The following is a 26,202-nucleotide window of genomic DNA, read 5'->3' as shown; positions in this document are numbered from 1 at the left end:
AGGCACACAGCGGAGGCCATGCCAACAAGCATTGCTGTTATTACTGGTATACCTTGCTACTTGTGTTTCTGGAAGGCACTTCTCTTGCTTAACCAAAGAACTATTTATCCATTGAATGCACAGCTTATGTCACATTTTCTATGACACCTACTTTTCTGCATATATTAGTGTCCGAGGGCTGCTGTAACAAATGACCACAAACTTGGTGACCTCAAATGACAGAAATGTGTTCTCTCCCAGTTCTAGAAGCCCGATTCTGAAATCAAAGTGTCAGCAGGGCCGTGCTCCTTCTAAAAGCTCTGGGGAAGGATCCTGCCCACCTCTTCCAGCTTCTGGTGGCTCCTGGCGTTCCTTGGCTTGTGGCTGCACCCCTCCAACGTCAGCCTGCATCTTCACACGGCCTTCTTCCCTGTGTGTCTTCTCTCTTTTCCTGTCTCTTAGGATGACACCTGCCATTGAATTTAGGGCCTGTGATAATCTCGGATGATCTCATCTTGAGATCCTTACCTTAATTACCTCTGCAAAGACCTTTATGCCAAATAAAGTCACATTCTAAGTTCCAAGAGGACATGTCTATTCAACCCACTACACTGCCTTTTGTGTTTCATGAACTACTACTGGTAGAATTATTTTTGCTTCATGTACTAACCATAAGGGACTTAAATAACTGGGGGCTAGTTTCCTCCTGTTGCGAGCACTCTCAAGGTTGGGACCATCGGGGATCAGGCTTCTCCTAGCTTCCTATTGGCACCGTCGTCACCAGCTGAGTCTTTAGTCCCCATGGTTGTAAGAAGGCATCCATCTTTGGGCACAAGGCTGCGTCCTAGACAAGGTGACAGGGAAGGCAAAGACCAAAAGACTAAGGGGATCTGCTTCTCTAGAAGCTTCCTTGCAAACCCTCCTCCTCCCCCCACCCAGGGATGTATGTTTACATCTCATAGACCAAAACTGTGCCGCTGGTCAGGTGAGTATTTTTCACAGGGCAAATTGCTGTCCTGCCACCAAATGGGATTGTGATAGAAAGAAAGAGGTGAGAATTAGTGATATGTAGACACCTATAATCATGAATAGGGAAATAATAATATTGTAATATATAATATAACATAACATAACATAACATAACATAACATAATATAATGTCACTATATAAATTAGAAGTCACATCATAGCTCTTTCCCCAGGTTATTATAAAATAGCCACAATGTCTAGTTTAAAAGACATTAATAATCCATTTGTGGGTGCCCCCTAACTTTTCTCAGCCTCGTCCCTCCTTGCGTTGCAGGAGCCCCTTTTCTGGACCCCCGTGTCAGGCCCCGCGGGGGAGTGGGCCCAGGCTGTGAGAATGAAGGTGAGCCCAGCAGGAGTGGCAGCTGGTGGACGTGCTGCCGCCAAGAGTCGGTGCTGGAGCCAAGAGGTGGCGAAGACACCAAGGGGGCACAGAAACTCACAGGGGGGACATTAAAGGAGCCTGGTGACAGCAGCACATCAGAGCCTCCCTGAGGTGGCATTCTGAATACTGGATCAGGTTGGGAGGGAGAAAATAGAAAGAACGACCTGGAAACTTCTCTGCCTCTTTAGGACATGGCACCCTCTTTGGATCCATCTGCGTGACATCTGTGCTCAGTAAACATCGGGCAGATGATTGATTCATAAGGTAGCAAGCAGTCAGCGGGAGGTTAAGTAGATTCCTAATGGCCTGTAAGTCAGCTCAGATCACAGCCTCTCAGGGTTGGAAGGGACTCGCTGTCTGGGGAAAGTCTCCGCTGATGCCGAGTCCTTTCAACAAGTTCCCTCATCTCCGTTTGCACGCCTCTCATGACAGGGCACTCAGCGCCTCACAGGACAGCCCGTCTCACTGCCCAGCAGCTCTAAGGGTAGACAGGCTCCCTGAGGTTTACTCAAGAGCTGTTGCCCTGTAAATCCCCCTCGTTGTCCCTGATTTTGTGCCTGCAGAACCACACAGTAAACCCAGTGCCTCTTCAGGCCGTGCACCCTGCCTTTAATTACAGGAAGGCTTAACATCCTCCACGTCAATGCTTCGCTTTCTTGTTCACTCGGGAGTGGTCTCCTTTGTTTCATGTGTTTATGTACTCCGTAAAGATGTACTAAGCACCTCCTTTGGCCCAGGGACGGTGTTAGGTGCTGGGGTCACAGTGCTGAGTGATGACTGTGATTCCTGCTGTCAGGAAACCTGCCAGCCGCATGGGACCGATAGGCGATGCTCGCCGTGACGACGACGGAGATGAAATTCACGCAACATACAATTAATCATGCTAGTGAGTAATCCAGTGGCATTTAGTGTGTTCGTAATCTTGGGCAAATACCACCTCGCTCTAGTTTCAGCCCTTTTTCATCGCTCCAGAACACCCCGTACCCATTACGTAATCAACCACCGTGACCCTGACCCTTTTCCATCCATCCCCTGGCAACCTTTAATCTACTTTCTATTTCTATGGATTTTCCTATTCTGGATATTTCATTTAAAAGGAATCATGCAGTCTGTGACCTTTTGTGTCTGGCTTCTTTCACTCGTCATAACGTTTTCAAGGTCCATCCATGTTGGAGCATGTGTCTGTGCTTCATTCCTTTTAATGGCTGAATAATATTCCATCAAAGGGATGCACCACGTTTTGATTCTCTGTTCACCCACTGAGGGACATTTGGGTTGTTTTCATCTTTTGGATATCATGAGTAAGGCTGCTATAAACATTTGTATGCAAGCTTCTGTGTGGACATATATTTTCGTTCCTCTTGGATGTGTACTTGGAGTGGGTTTCTGGGGCATATAGAAATTCTGTGCTTTTGGGGAAGTGCCACATTACTTTCCACAGTGACTGCACCGTTTTATGCTCTCACCAGTGAGACACGAGGGTACCAATTTCTCCACATCCCTGCCAATAACTTTTCTTTTCATATTTTGGATTATAGCCATCCTAGTGGGTATGAAGTTGCATCTCATTATGGTTTTGATTTTTCATTTACTTAATGACCAATATTATTGAATGTCTTTACATGTGCTTTTTGGGGCATCTGTATGTCTTCTTTGAAGAAATGTCTGTTCAAGTCCTTTGCCTGTTTTTAAATTGGGTTGGGTGATGGTTAATGTGATGTGTCAACTTGCCTGGGCCATGAGGTACCCAGATATTTGGCCACACATTATGCTGGGTGTTTCTGGGAGGGTGTTTTTGGATGGGCATAAGACTGAGAAAAGCAGATTGCCCCTCCCCCATGTGGGTGAGCCTCATCCAATCAGTTGAAGGCCTGAATAGACTTTAAAAGCTGACCTCGTGTAACAGAATTCTTCCGCCTGGCTGCCTTCAAACTGGGGCATTGCTTTTTTCCCTGCCTCCAGACTTGAGCTGGAACAACCTGAGTCTCCAGCTTGCTGATTCACCCTCCAGATCTTGGGACTTGTCAGCCTCCATAATCACCTGAGCCAATTCCGTGTAATAAATCTCTTTATATATCAATATTGCTATCGCTATATTTATATCCATATATCCGTTTCTCCTGTTCGTTCTGTTTTCTCTGGAGAACTCTGACAATACAGGTGAGCTGTCTTTTTGTTGTTGAGTTGTAAGAATTCTTTATATAGTCATGATCCCAAACCCTCACCAGATACATGATTTAAAGTTATTTTCTTCTCTTTAGGAAGATAGATTATTAAAGAAGCAATAAACATGAAGTGGAGTGGTTATTGGAGGAAGCACAAAGCACAAAGGAATGGAAGCTCCGTGAGTGTAGGTCTCGTCTGGTTTATTTACTGTGGGACTCCCACTGTGCCTGACACATACTAGGTGCTCAATAAAAAGTTGCACATAAAAATGAACATGACACTTGGGTTTCAGTGGGAGTGGAGAAAGCTTCTGAGAGGCAGCCTCCTTTAGCTGAGGCTGGAGGCTTGCATAGGAATTAGCCGGGCAGTGGTCCAGGTGGAAGGAAGAGCCTGTGTGAAGCCCCAGAAGGGGGAGAGGACACGGCAGGGTTGAGGACTGGAGCATTCTATCTATTTGGAGCAGAGAATACAGGGAGTCATGTAGGGTTGGGGGTCTAAGCAGGGGTGGGGAGAGAGGAACATGGTGAGATTGGAAGGGGTACGGTACGAAGGGCTTTGTGGGCTGTTAAGGAGTCTGGAGCCGAGAAACAGGAAGCACAAAGCAATGACCGGTTAATGAATGAGTGGGAGCCCCAGGAAGGCCCCAGGGTGCTCCCAGGCACCCCACAGAGGATGCAGGCGAGGCAGGAGAAGAGCGTGGGGTTCGGCTCAGGATCCAGGTTCCTCGAAGTTTAAATCCTGTCTCCGACCCCGATTAGGCAAACAGTGGCGTCAAGCAAATGGGTCTGGAGTCTCAGCCAACATACCTAACACTCCCTTTCCTCATTTGCAGAATAGGGATGCTGAGGATACCCTAACTTGAGTGCCACTAGGCATGGGGCAGCCTGCCCTCGGCCTTGGGGAGCCCCAGGTCTGATCCTCAAAAAGCTGAGGACACATCTTCTTCTACCACTTCCCTGAGAAGGTCCAGGGAGAGCAGAAATGAAAGTAAGTCAGGTGGGGGCCCTTTGTGACACAGTGTGGGCTCCAGGCTGGCTGCTCAGGCCCTTCATTGGCTGGTCTGACGGGGCAGGATGCGATGTGGGCAGAGCTCCAGACTTCTGTCCCAAGTGCGGAGCCGCCCCTGGTTCCTCTGTACACCCGAATAGCAGAGTCGCCCAGTTTGAATGTTCCCAGGCTAACTGTCCCTGTAGAGTGGTGGCAGGGGCTCCGGAGATGGGGTATCTTTACTATCCGAGCCTGAGCGAGGAGACTCAGTGCTCTGGGAAGAGTTCGAGCAGTTACTATGATGGGTCCATGAGGTAGCGCTTCTTAAGTGCCATGATTGTGTCGGGCACACGTAGGCACTCAAAACGGACTTGTTGAATGGATGAGTGTTTTCATTTTCTACTTTCATTTTTAGTAGCTGTGTGGTTTGGGCAAGTTACCTAACCTCTCTGAACCTTGGTCTTTTTCACCTGTAACATAGAGACTTCTCTTCCTTGGAGGGTATGGTGTGGATTAAGTGGTGGTGTATACCAAGCGTCTAGCACATAGTAGGTGCTCTAAGAAGGAAGCGACAGATTGGGAAAGCAGCTCTGTCCAGCCCCAACGCTGGAGCCTCGCACTGTTGTGTTTTGCAAGCCCATGGCTGACAGAGGAGAGAGTCCCCAGCCACGATCTCTCCTCTGCATCCTTCCCCCACTCGGGGCCTGCGTCCTGACGGCCGTCACTCCATCTTACCCCACTTACCTGCACCCTCTCCTCGCTCCACCCCTGGACGTTCAATCCATCACTTAGTCCTCTGCCCACGTGCAGGCTGATCCCACTCGGATCAAACGCCACTCAGGAACTGATTTGTGACCCCTCCCCCCGGCCCCAGCTCCCTCCCTCCCTGCTCCCAGCCTCTCCCAGACAGAAGGGGGACTGAGGTCATGAATGAGGCTCCTCTGAGCATAGCAGTGAAGAAAACGAGTGTGTTCAGCTGATGAGCAAACCAAGTGGGGGCGGCTGGAGGGCGATGACAGGTGTTGGGGCGACGGACGGCTGGGAGGCGGGTGGAAGCTGGAGCCCAGACACTGGGCGCGCAGATGGGGATGCTGGGCAGGGAGGGCTCCCCCCCCCCCCCCCCTGCTGGTTGCATCAGAAGGTCTCTGTGGATGAGGCACTGGGCAGGGTGGGAAAGCAGGAGGTGGGGCCAGACCCTGTTGTGCTCAGCACTTCTGTGTGACCTTGAATGAGTCACTGGCCACACCGGGCCTCTGTGGCCACATTTGCGTCATGACACCCTTTTGTGTGCCAGGCCCTGGGATCCAGCAGGGAACCCCACAGATGTGCCTTGGGCATTTCTGATCTCTGGGAGACATGGCCGTCCATTAGGTTGTCACACTCTGCCCTCCCCCCCTGCACCCTCCCGCACCCCCTTTTCACCTGTGATAAATACTTTCTCAGGAAGTTCAGGGGCTCTAACCCCAGCAGGGGTCATCTGGCCAGGGTGCCTTTCCTGAGGATGAATAGGCCTGAGCCAGGGGAAGGGGATGGGGACACAGGGAGAGCTTAATGGTCCAGGCTGAGGGAACAGCTTGGAGGGGAGCCCTGAGGGAGAAGCCCAAGGTGGAGGCTGGGCCATCCCTATGGGCACGGAAGGCCGTGCTTGGAGTTTTGTGATGTAAAATAATTTATAGAATAATTTATTATAAATTTGTTATAAAATAATAAATACAATAGAATGTATTCTACAACGGGCCGCTGCTAGATGGTTTTAATCAGAAGAAGAAAGGGACCAGATCTGATTCCGAGAGAGCCCCGGGGGCTCTGGGTGGAGAGTGCATTGGGGGAGGGGGGTCAGGCACCAGCTAGGAGACACATGGTGGTCCAGGGGCTGGGGCATCTCCCACCAGCATCTTTCAGAGCCTGGTTGATGACAGGTCACCTCCATGCAGTGGTAAAGGTCCCAGTCTATGAAGATGCCAGACCTGAGTGACACACAGTGACTGGAGGTATTGCCTCATTGAAGCGATGCCCACAGTCTGAGCACGTGGCAATTGACTGTTGTTGTCAGTGTCACTTGTCACTATACGCCCTCTGACCACACTGCTGTCCCCCACCCTCACAAAGCACCCCCACCCCCCATCAACTTGTCCTGACCTTGTCCTGCCCAGGCTCCAGGTAAATCCTTTCTACATCGAGGACCAAGGACCCCAGAGACAATGTCCTGTGTCCCCAGCGGTCCTGCTCACCAACATGCTGTGCTATGTGCTGCCCTGAGTCTGAACTGCCCACGGGGCCATCTGGGTGTGGGGCCACCCCAGGCCAGTGGGCCGCAGTGGCTGTCACTGTTGTCCTGACCTGCCTTCCCCTCAGGCCCTGCACGGGGTGGCCCAGCCCCACCCTGTTCTCAGTGTCCAAAGTCGGGCCTCCTCAGAGCCTCACATAAAACCTGGGTCCACCCTGACCCTGGCTGTTGTCACGAGCATGTGTGCGCATGTGCCCTCCCGCCCACCGGCTTGCTCATACTTGCCGTCTCATGCAGACCACCCTGCAGCTCCTGTGGCCTTGTGTCCTGTGGCTTCTTCAGGGCCTGCTGCTGCTTTGGCCCAATTCCCAGTTCTGGCCCCCAGTCCCCTCCCAGGCCTGGGCTGTGGGCTGTGCCTGGCTGCCCCCCAGGAAGGTGGCCAGCCCGTCCCTGCTCCTCAGCCTGAATCCCAGTCCTTCCCTTAGCGAGTACCTTCGCTGACAGCCCCGCTAGGGCAATACTGCAGGTCCGGGGAAGGGGCGGGTGGCACCACTGTGTATGGGGTCCGGAAACCCAACGTGAGAAGGAGAAAGACCACCGCTTCAGTTCCCACCTCGAGGCTGTCGTGGGAAAGAGCAGAACCCCCCCTGCAGGGCTGCTGCTGTGCTGCCCACGCAGCTTCTGCCCGCCGCCCGATTCCCACTGGGGACACCCCTTCCTGGCTCTCAGGCCATGAGCTTTTGCTGTCACTGACCTCACCCAGAATAGGCCAACCCCGGCTCCTATCCTCTGGCCGTGATGACCGGTTCAGGGTGGGACACAGTTTCTGAACGTGACTGCTGACTGCCGGGGTTGAGGTCCTGGCTCCACCACTTTCTCACAACGTGATCTTGGACAAATGTTTAACTTCTCTGTGCCTAAGTTTCCTCATCTGTACAACAGAGATACTAACGGCCCCCACTTCATAGGGTTTTGTACAGATGGAATCACGGAAAGAGCTCAGCACAGAGTAGGTGCTCAATAAACATTAACTGCAGGTATTCATGGGACTAAATCTGAGGACTTCTGATAGAGTGAATGGGAAAAAGCAGTTTTGTTTTGTTTTGTTTTGTTTTTACTCGTATTGCTGAATATACATAGGGAGCTGCGGGAGGAATTTTGCCATCATGAGGGACAGCCAGCCTGACAGCAAATCCAGCACAAAGGAAAGCAGTGCTCAGAGGTGGGGAAAGGACCGAATCCTGATGACATCACTTGAGTCCCTTGATCCCGCCGTTCCTGAAGACCTACCCCTAGACTATTTAGGTACATAACCAATCAAACCTTTGTTTTGTTTTTCCTTCCTTTTTTGCTTAAGTCACTTTGAGTTGGGTTTCTGTCATTTGTAACAAAAGAGTCTTAATTGTTATCCGTCCATCCATCCATCCATCCACGACTCCCAGCTGTGTGGGCTTAGAAACATTTCCTCTCTAAGACTGAGTGTCTGCATCTGTAAAATGGGAGTTTCATCGTCTACTTTATGGGGTGGTTTCAAGGATTAACGGGCAACCCCCGTGCCCATTACCAAATGGTACCATGCTCAGTACCCAACGCAGAGGAGGGGCTCAGTACATTTCTCTTCCATCCCATCTTTTCTGTCTAAATCCTGTGCAGGTATGTCTGGAACGCCAAGGCAGGATCCCTGGCTTGGATCCTCCTGAGCAGCAGAATCCAATTGGTACAGCCTTTATTGTTTCTCCAGCATTTTCCAGAAGAATGGTGGCATTTGAGGGCCGGAAGGGGACAGGGGGAGTAAAAAATAACATAAACAAACTGAACAGAAATGCAGGAGGGCAGCAAGAGGGGCTGAGATTGGGGATTTGGGGTAGAGGTGGGAGACCTGGGGCAGTCAGAGCCGCTTAGCTTTCAGCCACCAGAGTGGAGAATTCTGCAAAACAAAATGACAAAGAGGTGAGTCAGAGGTGGATGGTACAGAAGAGACTGGCGACGGCCTGACCGTTGGGTATCCTGCACGGGGCTTTCTATCAGTTTTCACATCTGCTGTGGAAGTCCTGGAGTGATGGCATGTGTGAGTGTGGGAATGAATGAATGAATGAATGAATGAATGAATGAATGAATGAAGTGAGATGGGAACTGGTGAGCCTAGCATACCTTTGGTTTCATGGTGTCATGCCACCCGTAATTATTAATAATAACTGCACTAATAATAGCAACGATAATTTTCTGAACGTTTGTGATGTGCCAGTCACTATTCTAAGCACTTTATGTACAATATCTTAGTTGAACCTGACAATAACCCTGTAATGTGTATTTTATCATTATTCCTATGCTACAGATGAGGAAACAGGCTCAGAGTCCAGCAGGTTTTATAAGGTCGCACGGCTACTAAGAAACAGGCCCAGGATTCAGACCCGCGTCTGTGCCACTTGGGCGTCTTGTTAACCACCTGGGTCTCCTTGTTTCCCAAGGGTCACCAGCAGAATCTAAGAAGACACGGACTCCCAGGCCCTGGCCTTGGAATTTCTGACTTAGGAGGTCTGGGAAAAGGGATGAGGTATTTTATTTGTTAGAAGGTGATTCTGGTGAGCCGCCAGCTTCAGGAACCACTGTGCTGTCATCCTCTTCGGGGACAGAGCAAGACCCTGAGTACGTGACATCTCCGCACAGCTCAGAGGGATGAGCGTATCCACAGAGGGGCTCAGAATGAGCTGGACTCTCTCACACAGCTCCTCATTCAGCTTCACACTCAGGAAAACGGGAGGTATTGTCTCCATTTTACAGGAGGGAAAACTGAGGCCCGGAGATGAGAAGAGACTTTGCAGAGCCTCCAGGTGAGGGGAGATACAGGGGAGGAGGAGATGGTCCCTACTCCACAGGAGCTTCTGGTCTAGTCGGGGAGGAAGACAACATCCGGCAGAAAATGCTCCACGTGCTGGCCTTTTCTCTGAAGCTTAGGTATATTGAAGGCATTCCGACCTCAGGATCTTTGCACCTGCTGTTCGCGCCGCCTGGTTCATTCTCCAGACTTTCTCTTGGCTAGCTCCTTCTCACTCACCTGGACCCAGCCCACATGTCACCCTTCAAGGCACCTTCTCTGACCATTCTGGAGAAAGCAGTGACCCTCCTCTACCATGATCCTCTTTGCTGTCACCATTTTTTATTATAACCACAGCACTTACCACTCTCCAAACACTTTTGAGTATATTCTTGCGTATTCATTGGTTGTCTGCCTCCCCCGTTGGAACATAAAGCTCCAGATGCCACTCGTCTTGTTCACTGCTCCGTCCCACCCCCTGGCTCAGTGCCTGACACGGAGGGCGTCGGGCATGTTTGTGAAAAGGCAAAAGAGGCACAGAGACTTTATCGTGTCACAGGGAGAAGAGGTGCCTTCTAGTTAAGGTGTCAGCAAAAGCTTCAGTGGGAAGGTGGCCTCTGATAGAACGCTGTAAGCAGATGCAGGATTCCCATGGAAGAAAAGATGGAGGGGAAGGGATAGCAGAGGGGCGCTTTCACCGTCAGGACCCAGAGGACAGAAACAATGGCATGTATTTGGGAAAGACCCAGTAGCTGGGCTGGACTGGTATCTTGTATGATAGGACGAGTACAGCTGAAAAGGCCTGGGCCCCAGGTGGCTGTGCCGCTGCTGGGCTGTGTGACCTCAGACGCCCGGCCTCTCTGAGCCCCACTGTCCTCATCTGTAAAGGAAGCAAGTCGGCCCTGCATCTTGAGTTGGGGATCATCGGAAGAGAGGTACTGGAGTACAGGGGGTGCTGAGCTCTCACTGTGACCCCCTCTGCCCGTTTTCCATGGCCTCTGAACTGTGGGGTCCTCCCTGTGGTGGTTACAGGGGGTGCTGCTCAGCAGCTAGCTCTTCTGAGACCTTGATGTAGAATAAAGGGGGGCCCAGGGAGTGTCTCCTCTGTGGTTTTTCTCTCCAGGAGACGAGAGAACAAAAAGGAGTTTGCCGCCCTCTGCCACTATGGGTCCCTGAGATGGCATGACTCAGCCTGCCAGAGAGCGTGGGCCCCCGTAGCCTCTAGAAAATTCAGCGTCATAAGGTGGAGACAGCGTGGGTAGGGATCAAGAGTTAGGGTTCCAGGCCCAGCCTGGCCTTGTGTCCTGGGAAATGTCCATCCCTGCGTGTGAGTTCCCCCCTCATCAGTAACAATTCCCGTGAGAGACAAATGAAAAACTAGATGTGAAATGGCTTCAAAGAAGCCACGAGAAGTATCTGGGGCTCCCTTGAGGCTCGCCCTGCCCTCCCCAGACTTTGGTTGAAGCACATGTGTCATTTCTTAGTTTTCACCACCGTACCAGAGCTACGTAACGTGAGCCTTAGAGGGCGCTGGGGGAGGGGTACGCAGAGCTCTGTCCTGCTATTGCAGCTCTTCTGTAAGCCAGAACTATCTCCAGGTAAAAAAACCCCAAAACCAACCAGACCAATGCATGCTGTCGCCATAGAAATAACCAGGTGCTGACGGCCACGTGGAGGGACTCGTACCTGGGCTTCTCACCTTTCTGAGGTCTGACCTGGGAAGTGGATACTGCCCTCTCCTGTCCCCAGGCTGTCCCTGAGGACAGGAAAGGCAGATGACCGGATGTGGGGGCCTGGATATCAACTCAAGGTAGGAGAGCGGGGGTCCTCCAGCTGGTCCTGAGAACCCCGGGGTCACAGGCTGGGTGGTAACAATGCATGGCAGGGACATAACCCCAACACCAACCCCTCTAAAAATCCCTCCCACGAGCCAGGTGGCAAAGTGTTTTTCTTTCTCAGCCAATGAGCACCTGTGGTCGTACAGCAGCTCATAGTGCAGGTGGTGCTTTGAGATGTCTTTTATGGACATTGTCCATTTTTATAGAATTAAAAAATTACGATTTATTGAATGCCTACATGGGAGTGTTTTGCATATATTATCTCATTAAATGCTCACCATTATCCCACGGGAGAGATGCTTTTGTCTGCATTTTAGAGATGGGGAAACTGAGGCCCAAGAGTGCAGTGGCTCGACCAAGATCACATAGCAGACGTGATTCACGCTATGCTCTTGGGCTTCCTTCTATACCCTGGAGGTTCCCGAACTACTCTGACCTAAGTATAGAGAGACACGTGAACCAGCTCAGATACCGCCACCGGCCATGACTCTGTCATATCAGCCCTTTTTTATTTACTTCTCGGTACTTAGCATTGTCCGGAATGATCTTATTTATGTACTTATTGGCCTTCTCTGACTAGAATGTCAATTCCAGCAGGGCAGGGAGTCCCATCTGTCTTGTTCACCGTGCTCCTCGTAATAGAACAGGCCTGGCATAGCAGGTGCTAGTAAACAAATGCCTGATGGATGGACTGATGGATGGAGAGCTGGCTGGCTGGCTGGGTGGCTCCTGAGTTCTCCTGAGGGTTCAACAAGTACTGACTTAACCTCACATAATTCTCACAAGAGCCTGGGAGGTAAGTGAGATGATTCCCACTTTATAGATGGGGAAATAGAGGTCTGGGGAGGTGAAGTGTCAGCATCACGTGGGAAATAAGAGGCAGAGGCAGGACCTGGTCTGTAGTCTCAGGAACACCCCCTACATGAATATGGAGAGGCCATTCCCGATTGGGCCAACATCCCAGGTGGGGTAGAAGCATGAACTCTCTCTAGATTCAACCTGCCATTTAATCGGAAATTGGCCAGAACCAGTATATCCTGTCCTTAGGCACCGAGTTGCTCTGTCCTGGGATAAAGGAGACGTGAATCCATCTGCCAACGCCAGCTCATGGAGAGACTGTTAAGAGGGGAAGTCGGTCCTCACCCTCTCTCGGCCTGTACTGACTCTCACCCTAGAAATGATGAGTTCCCCTGACCCTCATCCTAGAAATGACAGGCTCCCATGCTCATCAGTAAAGAGCTCGTTAATCGCTTTCACACTGGAGGGCATCTGGCACAGTCAGCGTGCGGGGGACAAAGGAACACTGATCAGGGGACTCCCCAGAGGTGGAAAGTCAGACATTTTGGGGTCTGACTATGGGAGAGATTTTGAACCTTTGGGGTTTTTAAAAGCCTCTGCAAACAGACCCCTCTGCTCAACCTGGGATCCACTCTGACGCAGCCAGGATATCACAATGGCCATATGCCCTGGGTTTTTGCAGAAAACAAAGGATTCTAATTTTATCTTCCCAGAACCTGGAGAAGGGCACTTTGTAGACAAATTGAGGGCAGGGGTCACCTTTTCCGCTCCATTTGTGTCTCCCTCAGGGCAGAGCTCTTAGGAGCAAGCCAATTAACGAGCAGTCTCCTATCAAAAAAAGTCTCCTCTAAAATGTCCATGTCCCTCCTTAGAGAAAAACAAATGAGCAAACATACAAAGACCCTGTCAAGTGTAGGTCATCTGAGTTGGCGGTAGGATTCTGGGATGGGGATTGGGCGTTGGAGGAACAGGGTTCTAGTTTTGGCTCTGCCATCACTCACGTCCTGCACAAGACACCTTACTCTTCCACGTCTCAGTTTTCTTATCTGCAGTGTCGGGTCGAGAAGACACCTTTCCAGCGCTCCCACAGTGTGGAGTACAGGAGCTGGGAACCAGTTCCCAACTCCCATTTCATGCTCTGTGACCTTGGACGAGCTACTTTAATCTCATCGTGCCTCAGTTTCCTCCTCTGTACAATGGAGCTCCTTGGATTGTTCAGAGGAAGCAGCACTAAAGCTCTGTCACAGGCCTGGTTCATGGCCAGCACTCAGCATTTGGTAGCTATTGTTGTCAAGATGCTTCTACAGCTCTAAGCCTATGAAATGCCTGGTTACTGCCTGTCATGGAGGAAGGACTCCACCAATGGCACTGTAGCTTCTGTTTCTTGGCATTACTGTTGTCCCCCATCACTTCTTGTCCCCACCTAGTACCTGCATACAACCTTCTCGCAACCCTGGAGCTGAATCTTGTTCCATCATTTCCTGGCTGGGTGGCCTTAGATCACTACTTTCCTCTCCGAGCCTCAGTTTTCTCATTTGTAGAGGGGGTATGATCACGCCTACTTGCATGGCTATTGGGAAGACGAGATGAGCAAACACAGAAAGGGCCTGGCACATAGTAGGTGGTCTATACACGTTAGTCCAACCTCCCCTGGATCTCCTCAGCACAACTGTCATAGGTTGGAGCTCTGAAGTAATAGCCACACAAATTGTGAAACTAAGACCAGGAAGATGTAACAGACAGAGGGCACGAGAAGCCTAAAAATCAAGCAGCTGACCTGGTAGAAGTTTCTGACACTGTCTATCCCATCCGAGTTAGAATCCCACCTCCAGCATCCATGGAAACTCAGTCTTTGACACTCAGTTTCCACACCTGTAAAATGGGGATACTGAGTCTCATCAGGTTATGGTGAGGGCTACAGGAGCCAATGGATGAGAGGTGCCGTTTACAGTGTGCCTGCACACAGAGGGAATGAAACGAAATCAGTCTTATTGGAGAGATGCGAGGGAGTGTGCCTTTGGAGGGATCCAGAGTCCTCCATCCTATTAGAATGCAAGTACAGCCCTCCATTTGCAGTAGAAGCCTCACCCAAAGCCCCTGGGGCCAGCTTACTGGTTTCTTCATCATCCAATCAGAAAGAGAGGTAGGGGTGGGGGCTGGGGAGCTGCAGATACAGGGTCAGAGGATGGGAGGACTCAGTTCTTTCCTTTCCCTTAGGAAACTTAAATTAGCCTAATTAGGTCTGTCCCAGTCCTGGGTGCTGTGGGGATTGGACAAATTTAGAAGCCATTGACAGGTGAGACCAGCACACGCTGATAGCCCGCAGTGAAACTGAGACGGACATTGAGTCAGCGCCTGGAAGCCTCTTTCCTTCCCTCTGTCGTGATGACCAGGATGAAGGCACCAGCCTCCTGTTATCACCTCGCCTCTAAATAGCTCCTGGGCTAGGTTTCTTATAAGTTGCTATTGCAAACAGAGATCATTTTCTGAACCCTGAGAACGGGGAGGCAGGGTCATCCGGGGGCATGCCAGGTGGCCTCAAGGAGCCTGCGTAAACAGTTCTGGGGGCTCAGGCTGTCCCAGGCACTGCCTGGTGTGTCATCCCATTTCATCCTCTCCAGTTCTCTCAGCCCCATTTTAGTTACAGGGAAACTAAGGCTGAGAATCACTCAACCAGGAAGATTCTAACTCAGGCGTGATTCAGGCCAGGGTGTGTCTCCTCAGAGGCTGGAGTAGAAGTTGCCCTGGATTCTGACTCAAGCTATAACCCAGAGGCAGGAGAGGAATCAATGGAGAGGGAGTGTCTTCTCGCTGCCCTCTCAGTACTGCTCCTGTTTACAGGAGGGCAGTTATATAAGGAGTGCTGCTTCCTCTCCCTCTGCTAAACCTTATCTAGTGCAGCCTAAAGCCAGGGTTAGGGAGTTCCACGCGGGAATTAAAGCAGCATCTTGCTAAGCACGGAAACCGTTGATAACTTGAATATCTCATCTCAGCCTGTGGAGGGAGTGGTCGAGTCAGGAGACGGGTGCCATTAAACCAAGGATTTGCTTTGTGACTCGGGCACTTCATGTCTACTGGACCTTGGTTTCCACATCTCAGTATAGAACACAGACTCTGTCCCCCAGACCTTATCAGGCTGGTGGAGGATGCAGTGAGATGGGACAAAACACTACACCGTAGGGCTCTGCCATCAGGACTACGGGCTGGCCCTGATAAGCACATCCGGCCTGGCTTGGAAATCCAATCTCATAGGGGCTGGCGGGCTAGCATTACAGGGAGGCTGGCAAGACTCCTTCCATCCTTCTCACTTCCCTCCCATCTGAGACTCAATTTCATCTCTCAGGACTGGTATTCCACTACTTCCAAAGGGTTTCGGGGTGGCTTCCAAAAGAAAGCACTGACATAAAAGAAGAGGAAAGGAATCATTTCCAGAGCACTCAGTTCAAGCAACAAGCCTTTGAGGTGGGTATTTTTAGCCCCGCTTTGGGGCGAGGAAATGGATGCCCAGACAGGACAGTTTGGCCAGTCCCGCGGTAGCACGCATGCTGATGCTACGGTTGTAAGCTTCTGCCTGACTTCCGGTGTTTCTGCCCCAAGGTTTCCTCCCCCTCCCCCACCTCCCTTGTTGTTACATAGGCTACGTAAGGATAAAGGAGAACAGGTTTTGCCAGAAGGAAGCGGAAGAGACAAAAATGTCTTGAGGCCCGCGAGTGGAGCTGACTGCAAAGGTCAGGCGATCATTATGACTAAATTTTTTAGCAATAGAAGCAAAAAACAAACCATAGGCTCTTGAGTTAAATAGGCGTGAAGCACAGGAAACGGGATCGGGTTTCAGGGAAGACGGAACCAGGATTGCGTGCGTGCGCATATGGGGCGCGCATACCGCGTCTGCAGCATGGCGGGGAGGAGGGAGATACGGGGAATCAGGGTGTCAAGGCTTGCAGAAGGCCCCCATGCTGAATAGCTGTGTGGTCCTGGGCAAGTTGCCCCACATTCCTGAGCCTCAGTTTCCTTGTCTGTGCAGTGACGGTGTATCTTGAGAAGCTGTTGTGCAGACTGAATGAGCTGAAAGAAGGAAGGCCTGGCTGCAGGCCCCAACACACAGGAAGTGCCCCAGGGATGGTCATCGCTATTCCTTTCCGCCCGCACATTCAATGTGGGCAGGCACCGGGTGCGGAGAGCCCAGGCTGGGGACACATGCCCGGGTGAGAGGCAGGGTGGCAGAAGGTCCTGGCTGGACCTCTGAGCCCCAATCCCAGCCCTGCTACTGAGTAGCCCTGGGCATGTTACTTAACCTCTCAGTGCCTCAGTTTCCTCATTTGTAAAATGGGAACAATGATGGTACTTGCTTTATAAGATTATTGTACTGCAGTGGTTCTCCAAGTGTGGTCCTTGGATTCTCAGCACCATTTGGGAGCTTGGTCCCCACCCCACCCCAGGCCATCTTGTTGTGAAAAGCCCTGTGATTCTCACTCAGGACCCACCATTGCGAAGGGCAAGTACGTGAGAAGGAATATGCCACTCAGTCTCACCTATTTGTGCCCAACTGGGCTTTTGGGCAACTTCCACCTACATCCAGCTTCTCTTTTTCTGCCTTAAAACCCCCCTTTGCCAGCTCTGCACTTGGGTGGCCTTTGAGAATCAATCGACCACATCTATAAAAGTCTGAGCTTCCTGGAAGCAGTTGCCCTAGAGACACGAATGCAAAGGGTTATTATTAGAACTTTGTCTTTCTCTCCCCTCCCTTCAGTCTGGGGTCCTCCAGAACTTGGTCAATGTCACTCACCTTCAGAAGGGCAAACAGAGCTGGAGATGGAGGCAGTCCCTGCTTCTAGAATCCCTAGCGCCTGCTACACGCAAGCCCCCCAGCACACATACATCTCCAGTCTTAGCTGGCAGACCTCTTCCTTCCCTCCACCCCATACTCCCTCATCATTCCATCCCCAGAGCTGGACACATTCGTTCGTTCATTCATTCATTCAACAAACTTTTCTTGTGCCCTTACCATGTGCCAGGACTTATTCTAGGTGCTGGGGTCAGAACAGAACAAAACAAAGTTCCTGCTCTTGTGGAACTGACATCCCAGTGGGGGAGACAGAAATAAGCAATAAGTCAATAAATAAATCATCTTATGGTGGGAGGTCACTAAACTGAGTGAATGAATGAAGCGCGGAGCACAGGCATGTGTTTTGGATCTAGACAGACTTGCACTCCAATCTTGACCTTGTCTCCTTTGAGGTGTGGACCTGTAGGCAGACCATTAGCCTCTCTGAGCCTCAGTGTCCTCATCTGTCAAATGGGGGTAGTAAGAGTATCCACCTCAGCTAGCGAGGAAGTTTCAGTGAGTAAAATGGTAAACGCAGTGCCTGGTACACGTCCGTGCTCCATGAAGTTAGATGTTATAGTTATTCAAGGTCACACAGCTGAGCCTAACTGCTGAGCTGGGCCTCTCCTAGAGGTTTATTCCCTGGGCATCCGTGGAGTCCCAGCACTGGAAGGGACCCCTGAGGCTGGCTAGGGATGTGACTCCTGACTTTAAAGAGCAGACATGGTCAGCGGGGTTCTGTGACTTGCCCCAGGTCTCACCATTCATTGAAAGCATCCTCCAGCTGGTAGGCTGGGCTCAGACCTTTCAACCGTTAAAGGGAGCAGGCAGCAACGCAGAAATAGTACCCCTGGGGCCTCGCAAAGGGCTCTGCCTCCCATCTGCCTGTTGAGCGACATCACCCCATCCCTCCATCCCCCTCCAGAAAATGTACTGTGTTTGGGGCAGAAGTGGCTCGGGGGAGGTGTCTGCATCTTTTCACCTCAGGAGCACGAAGGGTGGGGCCCCACCGACACAAGTGATCTTGCCCTCCCACCCCGGTCGTGTTCTGCCCTGACCCCCCAGACCTGCACCAGGTTGGCCTGAGCCTGTTCTGTCCTGGCAGACAAACCTGGGTTTGAATTCACTGTCACCTCAGGCACTGGAGCTGCTCTTTCTACATCGACACCTATGTCCTCAGCCATCTCAAGGCCAAATGTGACATTTGTGCAGAACCAGCACTAGGCTGGGCACACATTACACGCCCTGGTAATATTTCTCTGTCCCCTCTTCCTCTGAGCAAATCAATCATCTCGCCCCTTTCTAAACATGCCCAGCCTTAGTGCCTTTGCGGATACCAGCGCCTTGCCTGGCCTTCCTTGCACTGCCCTCCCAGCCGGAGGCATTGCGCCCACAGCCTCCAGACCTGCATGATGGCCCGCTGTCTCGCCCTCTCCGCAGAGCTCGTCTGTGCCTCCCGGCCTCTGCCTGCATTACTGTTCCTTTGTGTTACGTGTACACAGCGCTGCAAGCAACGTGCAGGTAGATGAGAAACAGCATCGCAGTGCTGTTTGCTGAGCAGTTACTATCTGCCCTGGCTGTGCACTCAGCGCTCCCTTACGTCCTGTCATGGACTCCTCACAAAATCCCAGTGAGGTATGTATTATGGTACCCAATTTACAGGTGAAGAAATGGGGGCTCAAGGGCACCCAGCCAGGAAATGGTGTCTCTGGGGGTTGGGCCTAATTCAACTTTCCCTCCCCCATTGCCCGGCACGGGGTTGCCTCTCCATAAATGTCTGTTGGAAGAGTTTAGTGAGCTCTCTGAGATCTGAGTTCAGCAGGGAGGGAGCGAGGGAGCGAAGCAGGCCAGGATCTGGCCTGGCTTTTCTTCATCATTTAGGTGGTTGCTGAGCAGCCAGTCATGAAGACCCTGCCTCGGGCTTCTGGGTGGGGGCGTATTGGCTACATATAAAAATGGGAGGCAGGTCTGCAGGCCTGGGATGGGCTCACGGTGGGAATCTGGGCTCGGGTAGAGATACCTGATAAGTGGTTTGGTGAGGACGGGTATGTAGGGAGTGTGCCACTCACCAGAGTCACCAAGACCAGCCACCAATTTCTCTCCAGCACCTTCTGTTCTGGTTCCTTTAAAACTACCTCCCTCCTCCCCAGCCACAAAAAGGGCAGCTGGCATCACAAGGCCAGGCAACTCGGCTGCCTCTGACCTTGACAGAGGTTCTCTGTTCTTGTTTCTGGCATAAAACTTTAATAAACTATACCCATGTTCAGAATCCTGTACCTCTCCTAAAGCAATTTTCTGTCTATGGCCACTTAATTTTCACAACAAGCCCAAGAAGTCTTAGGACAAAACTGCATATCCCATTTGTCTGGCGTGGGATCAGAAGTCCGGTCAAGGTCACGGCTGGCGAAGGACAGAGGAAGCAGAGCATGGGGGCAGCTATGGGCTCAACGCTGGGTGCAGAAGGATGACGGCAATTAACAGATGCGTACATAGCACTTGCTCTGTGCCAGAGACTATTCTAAACACTTTACACACGAACACATCTGATCCCCACGACAATCCTAGAGATGAGAATTATCTTCAGTTCAGAGATGAGAAAATTGAAGGCTCAAAGAAGGTAGGTACCTGAATTGCCCAAAGTCACACAGCTAGAAAGTGGCAGGGCTGGGATTTGACTCCAGACAACCTGAACCTGGAGGCCAAACACCTCCACGCAGCTTTCTCTTAGCCCGGCAGGAAGGACGGCCCAGGAGCAGGGGCAGCGTAGCATGTTGGAAAGAGTTACTCAGACCTGGTTCAAAATTCCTGCTTCACCAGAAATTCCTGTCCTAGCTCTTTGACCAGGCTAAGCACCTTCAACCTCAGTTTGCCCACCTGCAAAATGGAGATAACTCTTAAGGACATTGTGATGCTAAGAAAGAGAATGATGCTGGGATGTGCCCTGTGAATACAGGATAGATCTGAATAGAGAAGGATGGGAGATGCTGGACCACCAGCCCCTCACCTGTTCTGAAAGCAAAGCTTGAAAAGCAAGATATTCCGTTTCCTAATTCCCAGCCAATCCCTGGCTGGCTATTTTTCCTGGCTCTCCTACAATGCTGGAACCGTGGACTTGGGTGAAGCCAAAACAGGTTCTGAGACTTGAAGTTACAAGACACCCGGACAAGATGTTGAGGAGGATAGGAGATAAGGAATTTCCATCCCTGGAATCTGAGAACGTGAGAGCCGGCAAGGTCCTGGGGGATCAGTTGGCCTCATCTCCTTGGGTTACAGATTGGAGACTAAGGCCCAGAGGAAGAGAGAGAGTACCCAAGGTCACACAGCCGTTTGGGAAGAGCTGGGATCAGAACCCAGCAAAAGTGCAGGCAAAGTTCAGGGAAAATCCCACACTCTCCTGAATTCTCTACAAGGTAGGGAGAAAAAAAAGAATGTGTTCCTTTGGGGTTGTTCAAATTTAGAAAAAAATATACCAGATTTTCTTTGCGTGGCTAACACAACAGAGCTCTCAGACCTAACCGATTGCCTTTTCTCTTCTGATTGTGGGGAGTGCGGGACCCCTTCTCTCCTTTTCACGTGGCAGACATAGTGCTGAGCTTTGAGCATCCAAACATCCCAAGACCCACCATGTGCCCCGGTCCCAGGTCATGGCTACTCACCATCGACCCCAATCTTGCCGTCTCCATCCTTGTCTCCAGCGGCCAGCAGCGTCTTGGTTTCTTTAGCAGACAGGTCTCTGGCATCTGCTGAGAAGCCCTTAAGGATGGATCTGGGAAGAAAAGCCAAGGAGGGAGTCAGGTCTCGTCACCTTGCAGGAACACCGTGTGGACGGTGGGCTGGCATCTGTGCAGGGGAAGTGGGCAGCTGGGCCAGGCAGCCCGGGCTGTGGCTGTGCCTTTGTGGGTGGGTGTGCGGGAAGGACAGGCTGTCTCGGTGAAGCGTTGACCTCACTTCAGGCAGGGCACCTGCACCTGTTTATTTATTCAGCCAACACAACCAACACAAAAGTGTCTTCCCTGTGCTGGGCCATCCTGGAAACTGGGGGCACAGAGATGATGCTAGGAAACTGCCTGCAGAAACGAGGAGGGGTCAAGTACTCTGACAGAGACCATGCAGTGTGATGGATGCAATGATGAGGCAGCAGAGACAGGTGCTGAAAGGATACATCCATCCCACCTGCGGTGAGGAGCAGTGTCAGGGGAGGCTTCCTGGAAAAAGTGATACCTGGAGGACGGAGAAGCCAGCGTGTGTGTGTGTCTGTGCGCATTGGGCATAGAAGTTGTGGGTGGGTAGAAGTTTCTAGACAAAGGGTATCCTTGTGGGATGGTTTGGGGTGAGACTGGATGGATGGGGAAGTCCCTGCTTGAAAGGCTCCGCTCCACACCCTGCTCTTTCTCTTTCTGACAAAATTCGAGGCAGGCTTGTCCAGAGTGATATAAGGCACAGCTGGGAAATGCAAAACTGCACCAGCAAAGGAGCTTTGCTTTGCTCCCCGGACTCCTGAAGCCCCAAAGCTCATTCTGCAACCCTGATTTGCCCAGAAACTGCTCTAGCGACACTGGTACAGAAAAGTGGGGGTCTGTGGGATGGTGGAAGGTGCCTTTTAGACAAATGCAAAATCAATGCAATCCTTGAGCTAGTTCTCTCTGTGTTGCCTATGGTGGTAGGCAGAGAAAAACGGCCTCTTCAATTGTATTAAATTATTAAGTAGCATCATTCCATTAGCAATATTAAGTGGCTACAGTTTAACCTAGTTAGTTACACTTTCTGCTGAGAATTTTATTCTTCCGGAAGCGACAGTGGTCGGGCAGGGTTATTTTCTGTGAAGGGTGCAGAGAGAAGGGCAGATCTGACGGGAACTTAGAAGCAGGAGTCCCAATCCCTACTCCCTCTCCCGAGCCTCAGGCTGGGCAGCCCCTGCAGGCCTCAGTTTACCCCAGCTCATCCTCCTCAATGAAGCCACTCTTGTCTTTATCCAGGATGTGGAACACCTTCTTCACATCATCCGGGCTCTTTTTCTTTAGGCCGACCATTTGGAAGAACTTTCTGTGGTCGAAGGAATCGGCAGCTGTGGGGGTGGGGGTGGAGAGGTGCGGGTTAAAATGAGGACAAAGAAGGGGCAGCAGCGAAGGGGGGCAGAATGGGGTGTGTCACAGCATTTATTGATTGACTCCTCTGTGCCAGTCCTGGGGGATGAGGGGCTGGGCCTCCATCAGAGGGCTGAGGGATGCCAGGACACGAGGGTGCTTTGTCCAAGGTCACGTCGCTAGAGGTGGAAGAGGTCCCCACATCTCGCTGGCTCCCAATCACGCCCCCACCCTTCACGGTACCCTTCGCTGATGGTGGGGGTAGCCTTGGAAGGCAGAGGGCTTCCTGGTTTTCAGGAAGCCTTTTGCGTGGCGGCTGAGTGGAAGTGGGCAGGGGAATTGGAGGGGGTGTGAAAATGGTGTGTGTGTTTTGGGGGTGGGGGAGTGGGATCAGGAGTGAGGGGAGGAGCCCCCTTTTCCTTGGTCACTGATGGTGTTGCCAGAAAATTAACACAAAGAGGACAAATTTCTCTCAAGGTCACACAGTGAGAGAAGGACAGGGAGGACCCAGGAGTCCTGGCTTTGCGGCAGGAATCCATTCCAGTGGGACTTGGGGGGTATTAGAAAGCTCCCCAGGAATTCAGAGGGAGCAAGGTGGGTCAAGGAGAAGTGGGTGGGTTATCACAGTGCCCTGGGAGGGTGGCTTTTCCCAGCTTCTTCATGCCCAGGGCAAGAGGCACCAAGCAGAAAGGAAATGGGACCCCCCTCCCAATTTTCTATGTCTTGACCATCTTTTTAAGAACATCCAGGAAAGGGTACCATGTTAGGCCAAGTAACGTGTGTGTGTGTGTGTGTGTGTGTGTGTGTGTGTGTGTGGGGGGGGGGGGGTGTCCTGTTGAGAGTTATGTTCTCCTCTGCTCACTCCAGGCAGGAGGGAAGGAAAGTTGCTCCACCTCTGACACTAGGGTGGGGGGGCCAAGGCCTGGATGGGACCCCAATTCTAATCTCCCTTCTGCCTACTAGGTGGCTGTTGGCAAGTTTCTGACCCTCTCGCAGCCCCAGTTTGCCCCATCTTGGTAATGGGAGGGAGGGGGAAGGAAGGCAGCTAAGTGCTGGAGTCCAGGGCAGCTCACAGAGGTGACAGCCTGCTTCCCTCCCCGGCAGCTCACGGGGCTGGAAGTTGCAAGCTCTGAGGATGCCCCGGTAGGGTGGGGCCAGGAGTGGGAAGGTCACCTGGCTCGTGGGCTCCTTGGATGGGGGCTCTGAGCCCCGGAGTGGGGCTTGGGACAGTGGTCGGGGCCAGCCCCAGCCACCAATGGGCTAGAAGAGCCCTGTCCAGAGTGGGGGTCGAGGAAAGGGGTCCGAGAGAAGGCGTGCATGCCTGTAGCCCCTTCCACATGCCTGGAAGGGGAAGTCCCAAGCGCCCACGAGGACCCGAAGGTCATCACCCTGGGTCCAGGACCCCAGTGCTCGCAGCTCGGCCACCCAGCATTTGGCGCCCGCGATGTCGGTTGCTGGGGCAGGGCGCCCGGCCTCCCCACCCGTTCCACGTCCCTCCTGGATGGAGTTTGGGAAATGCTGAGGACACCCCCTCCCCGCCCCGCGGGCACCCGACGGCATGCATGGACAGGGGGGCGCTGGGGCGGACTGCCGGCCGCTGGGGCGCTGGGGCGCTGGGGCGCTGGGGCGCTGGGGCCGGGGCGGTGGGTGAGGGGAGCGGGCTGGGGAGGGGAGCGCGCTGCTCACCGGCAAAGGCCCCCACTGCCTTCTTGATGTCCTCAACGCTGAGCAAGTCTGTTATCGACATCCTGCAACTGTTTGAGCGGGCAGAGCAAGTGCAAAAAGATTAAAAAGTGCTTTTCTCATCATTTCTGCTCATATGACCGGCGCTGCAGTGCTGCGCGCCAGGCGCACGCGGGCCGGCCTGGCGCAGAGCCAGGGGGCGCGGGGCTGGGCGCGCAGCCAGAGCAGTTCAGTCCTGCCGCCCGTCCCGCGGCCGCCCCCGCCCCTGCGGCCGCCCCCGCTCCCGCCGAGGGTCCTCGCCATCCCAGGGGCTACGATCAGGGCGCCGGGGGAAGTGTGGGGGACCTCTGGAATTTATGGGGCGCCGGCGTCACAAGCCGGGTCTGGAGGGTTCGCTGGCCCTGAAGGGCACGCAGGAGGCGCCGGCCTGGTGGTGCAACGCAGGGTCTCGGGTCGGTGCATCTCGGAGGATGTCCCGCCGCTTCGGGAAGAATATGGAAGGCAGGGGCCAGACCTACGCCCTCGTGGGCCCCGTGGCCCTGCTCCCATTCTCTCTCTGCTCCTACCTCAGCCTCCGCTCTTGTCTGTCCTGGATGCAAATTTATGCTGCAAAATCTGAGCGCTGAGGTCTGGAAACCTGACCCACTGGACGCTGGGAGGGGGTGGCACAGGTAGGCGGGCTCTCCTTGGGCTCTCTGCGGGTGCCCCATCCCACATCTGGTCAGGGATGCGCCACTGAAACCTTTTTTCTTTTTTTTCCCTAGTCTGACTTTTCAAAGAACCCTTCTCAGATCCCCATAGCTACTTGCTTTCCTGGTCTCCTGAGCCACGGAATATAGTGCGGGTCCAGACTCCTCCTGCCCCCACAAAACTTTTGGGGGAGGGTCGTGGGAGAAGCTACTTGAAATCTCTCTGCACCCTGTCGGAAACGAGAAGGCCCAGGTTTGGGGAGAGGGTGGCCCCTTTAGACCATAGTTTCCAGACAACCGAAGCAGGTTTGATGGCCTGACCGTCATCTCTGGGAAATGTGACACGTCCTAATCTTTATGCCGCCAGAAACCAGTTGCATTCTTTCCCACGGTCTCCCAAGGATTCACGCGGCAACCAGCTGCCTCTAGCGTGTGTGGAGCACTCCACAGGGAGTCAGGAGGCCTGGGGTCGTGATCTGCCGTTGCATGAAGTCCACTGTCACCTCTGCTTGTGATTCTTCCCCGTGCCTAGGGTTCTGTCTCCCTCTGTTGTGTTGATGGTGCTGGTTCCTAAGTTGGGATCTTGAGACGCCAATTTAAAGTGTGGGCAACTGGCAGGGGCTAGGACCCCTGGCCTTTGGGGATGGGGTGCCGAGTAGAGCTATCTAGCTGCCCCGTACCTCAAGTGCCCTCACACTGTCAACACCGTCTCCCTCCGCTCCGCCCTGGATGGCTGCCCTTCCTGGAAACCTTAGGCCACTGCTGGCTCTGGCTGCCCCCTCCTTGTGAGTCAGCTCCGTCAGGCAATAGCCCACCAGCCAGCTGCAGTTCCTGACCCGGAGCCCTCAGCAGCCCCTGCAGCCCCACCCCCAGCCTGGCTGTTAACTTGGACATGCTGGGCTTCTGTGCTATCTATCTCGTCAAGCCCCAGGTTCAGTTCACTGCGAGGCTTTCGTTGGAAAATCTGTTTCCCCAGCTGTACTGGTGGGGAAACTGAGGCCAGAGCGAGTCAGTGAATGGCCTAAGGACATGCAGGGAGGCAGTGGCCCAGAGGGGCCGCCCCCAGGGCTGCGAACTTGGAGTTCAGTGACCCCTCCGTGGGCTCCTCCCCAGTGCTCAGGACCCAGCCCCATGGCTGAGCCGCAGAACGGCTTGTCGAGAGCCCCCAAGCACTGACCCCTGCGGCAGAGGCTCAACAGAGGCCCATCCTTCTCCCTCCTTCCTCCATGTCTCCTGCTGCAAAAGCCTCCCGTCGGCTCAACACACACCACAGCATCAGACAGTGTCATTAGGTCAGCTGTCCACACCCCTTCTTCCTGCCTCCTCTGATGGCATCGCTGGAGTCCACAGATGTCTGGCTCCACCCTTTCATCCTACAGGTGGGGAACCTGAGGCCCAGCCAGGAGTTAGGATGGAGATCCCAGGATTTCGTACTCTCGGGCCTGCGCTCCACAGCTGCACTCCACAGCTGCCTACCTTCCGGCAGCCCTCACCCCAGCCCTTGTGTCACTGGGGAAAGGGGAGATGTAGCTGTCCCTTCCAGCTGGCCTCCTCCCCACTGTATCCCTCCATCTTCCTCCAACCTCAGTAGCTGCCACTCACCTCAGGTAGGGGTGGAGGGCTGGAACCTGCAGTGAAAGGCTGGGCTGCTGGCAGGTCCTGTTGGGAAGTGAGCCTGTGGTGGGATGGCCACCTATATA

The 26,202-nt window shown here is 52.8% G+C and overlaps 1 protein-coding gene and 1 long non-coding RNA gene across 4 annotated transcripts in view; one reads left to right on the top strand and one right to left on the bottom strand.

The window, feature by feature from the left end:
- The window catches only part of LOC141570167 (uncharacterized), a 20,459-nt gene extending 10,426 nt beyond the window's left edge, over nucleotides 1-10,033 (top strand). Inside the window, exon 2 of the long non-coding RNA XR_012494113.2 lies at nucleotides 9,106-10,033. This is a non-coding gene — a long non-coding RNA (uncharacterized LOC141570167). The remainder of the gene's footprint in view (nucleotides 1-9,105) is intronic.
- On the bottom strand, nucleotides 8,480-26,202 carry PVALB (parvalbumin). 3 transcript variants are annotated; one of them, XM_019713440.3, is made up of 5 exons: nucleotides 26,105-26,202; nucleotides 23,817-23,884; nucleotides 21,979-22,111; nucleotides 20,703-20,812; nucleotides 8,480-8,697 (listed from the first exon to the last, which is right to left on the bottom strand). In XM_019713440.3, the coding sequence occupies exons 2-5, from the start codon at nucleotides 23,875-23,877 to the stop codon at nucleotides 8,669-8,671; spliced, it is 333 nt and encodes a 110-aa protein (XP_019568999.1). In that variant the 5' UTR covers nucleotides 23,878-23,884; nucleotides 26,105-26,202; the 3' UTR covers nucleotides 8,480-8,668. The 3 variants fall into 3 exon arrangements, with proteins under 3 accessions (XP_019568999.1, XP_019569000.1, XP_019569001.1); XM_019713441.3 differs by lacking the exon at nucleotides 26,105-26,202 and adding an exon at nucleotides 24,380-24,489; XM_019713442.3 differs by lacking the exon at nucleotides 26,105-26,202 and adding an exon at nucleotides 24,159-24,352.

Source organism: Rhinolophus sinicus, chromosome 1 (assembly GCF_057876585.1).
Source record: "Rhinolophus sinicus isolate RSI-liver-muscle chromosome 1, RSI-T2T, whole genome shotgun sequence".
Lineage (NCBI taxonomy): Eukaryota > Metazoa > Chordata > Mammalia > Chiroptera > Rhinolophidae > Rhinolophus > Rhinolophus sinicus.
The sequence above is the reverse complement of the archived record's forward strand: the minus strand, read 5'-3'. Positions and strand labels throughout refer to the sequence as shown.

Coding starts and splice junctions, on each gene's coding strand:
- PVALB (XM_019713440.3), bottom strand. CDS start 23,877: ATGTCGATAACAGACTTGCTCAGCGTTGAGGACATCAAGAAGGCAGTG. Junction 22,112..23,816: donor GGCAGTGGGGGCCTTTGCCG/GTGAGCAGCGCG, acceptor CCACCCCCACAG/CTGCCGATTCCTTCGACCAC. Junction 20,813..21,978: donor ATTGAGGAGGATGAGCTGGG/GTAAACTGAGGC, acceptor TTTTCTTCCCAG/ATCCATCCTTAAGGGCTTCT.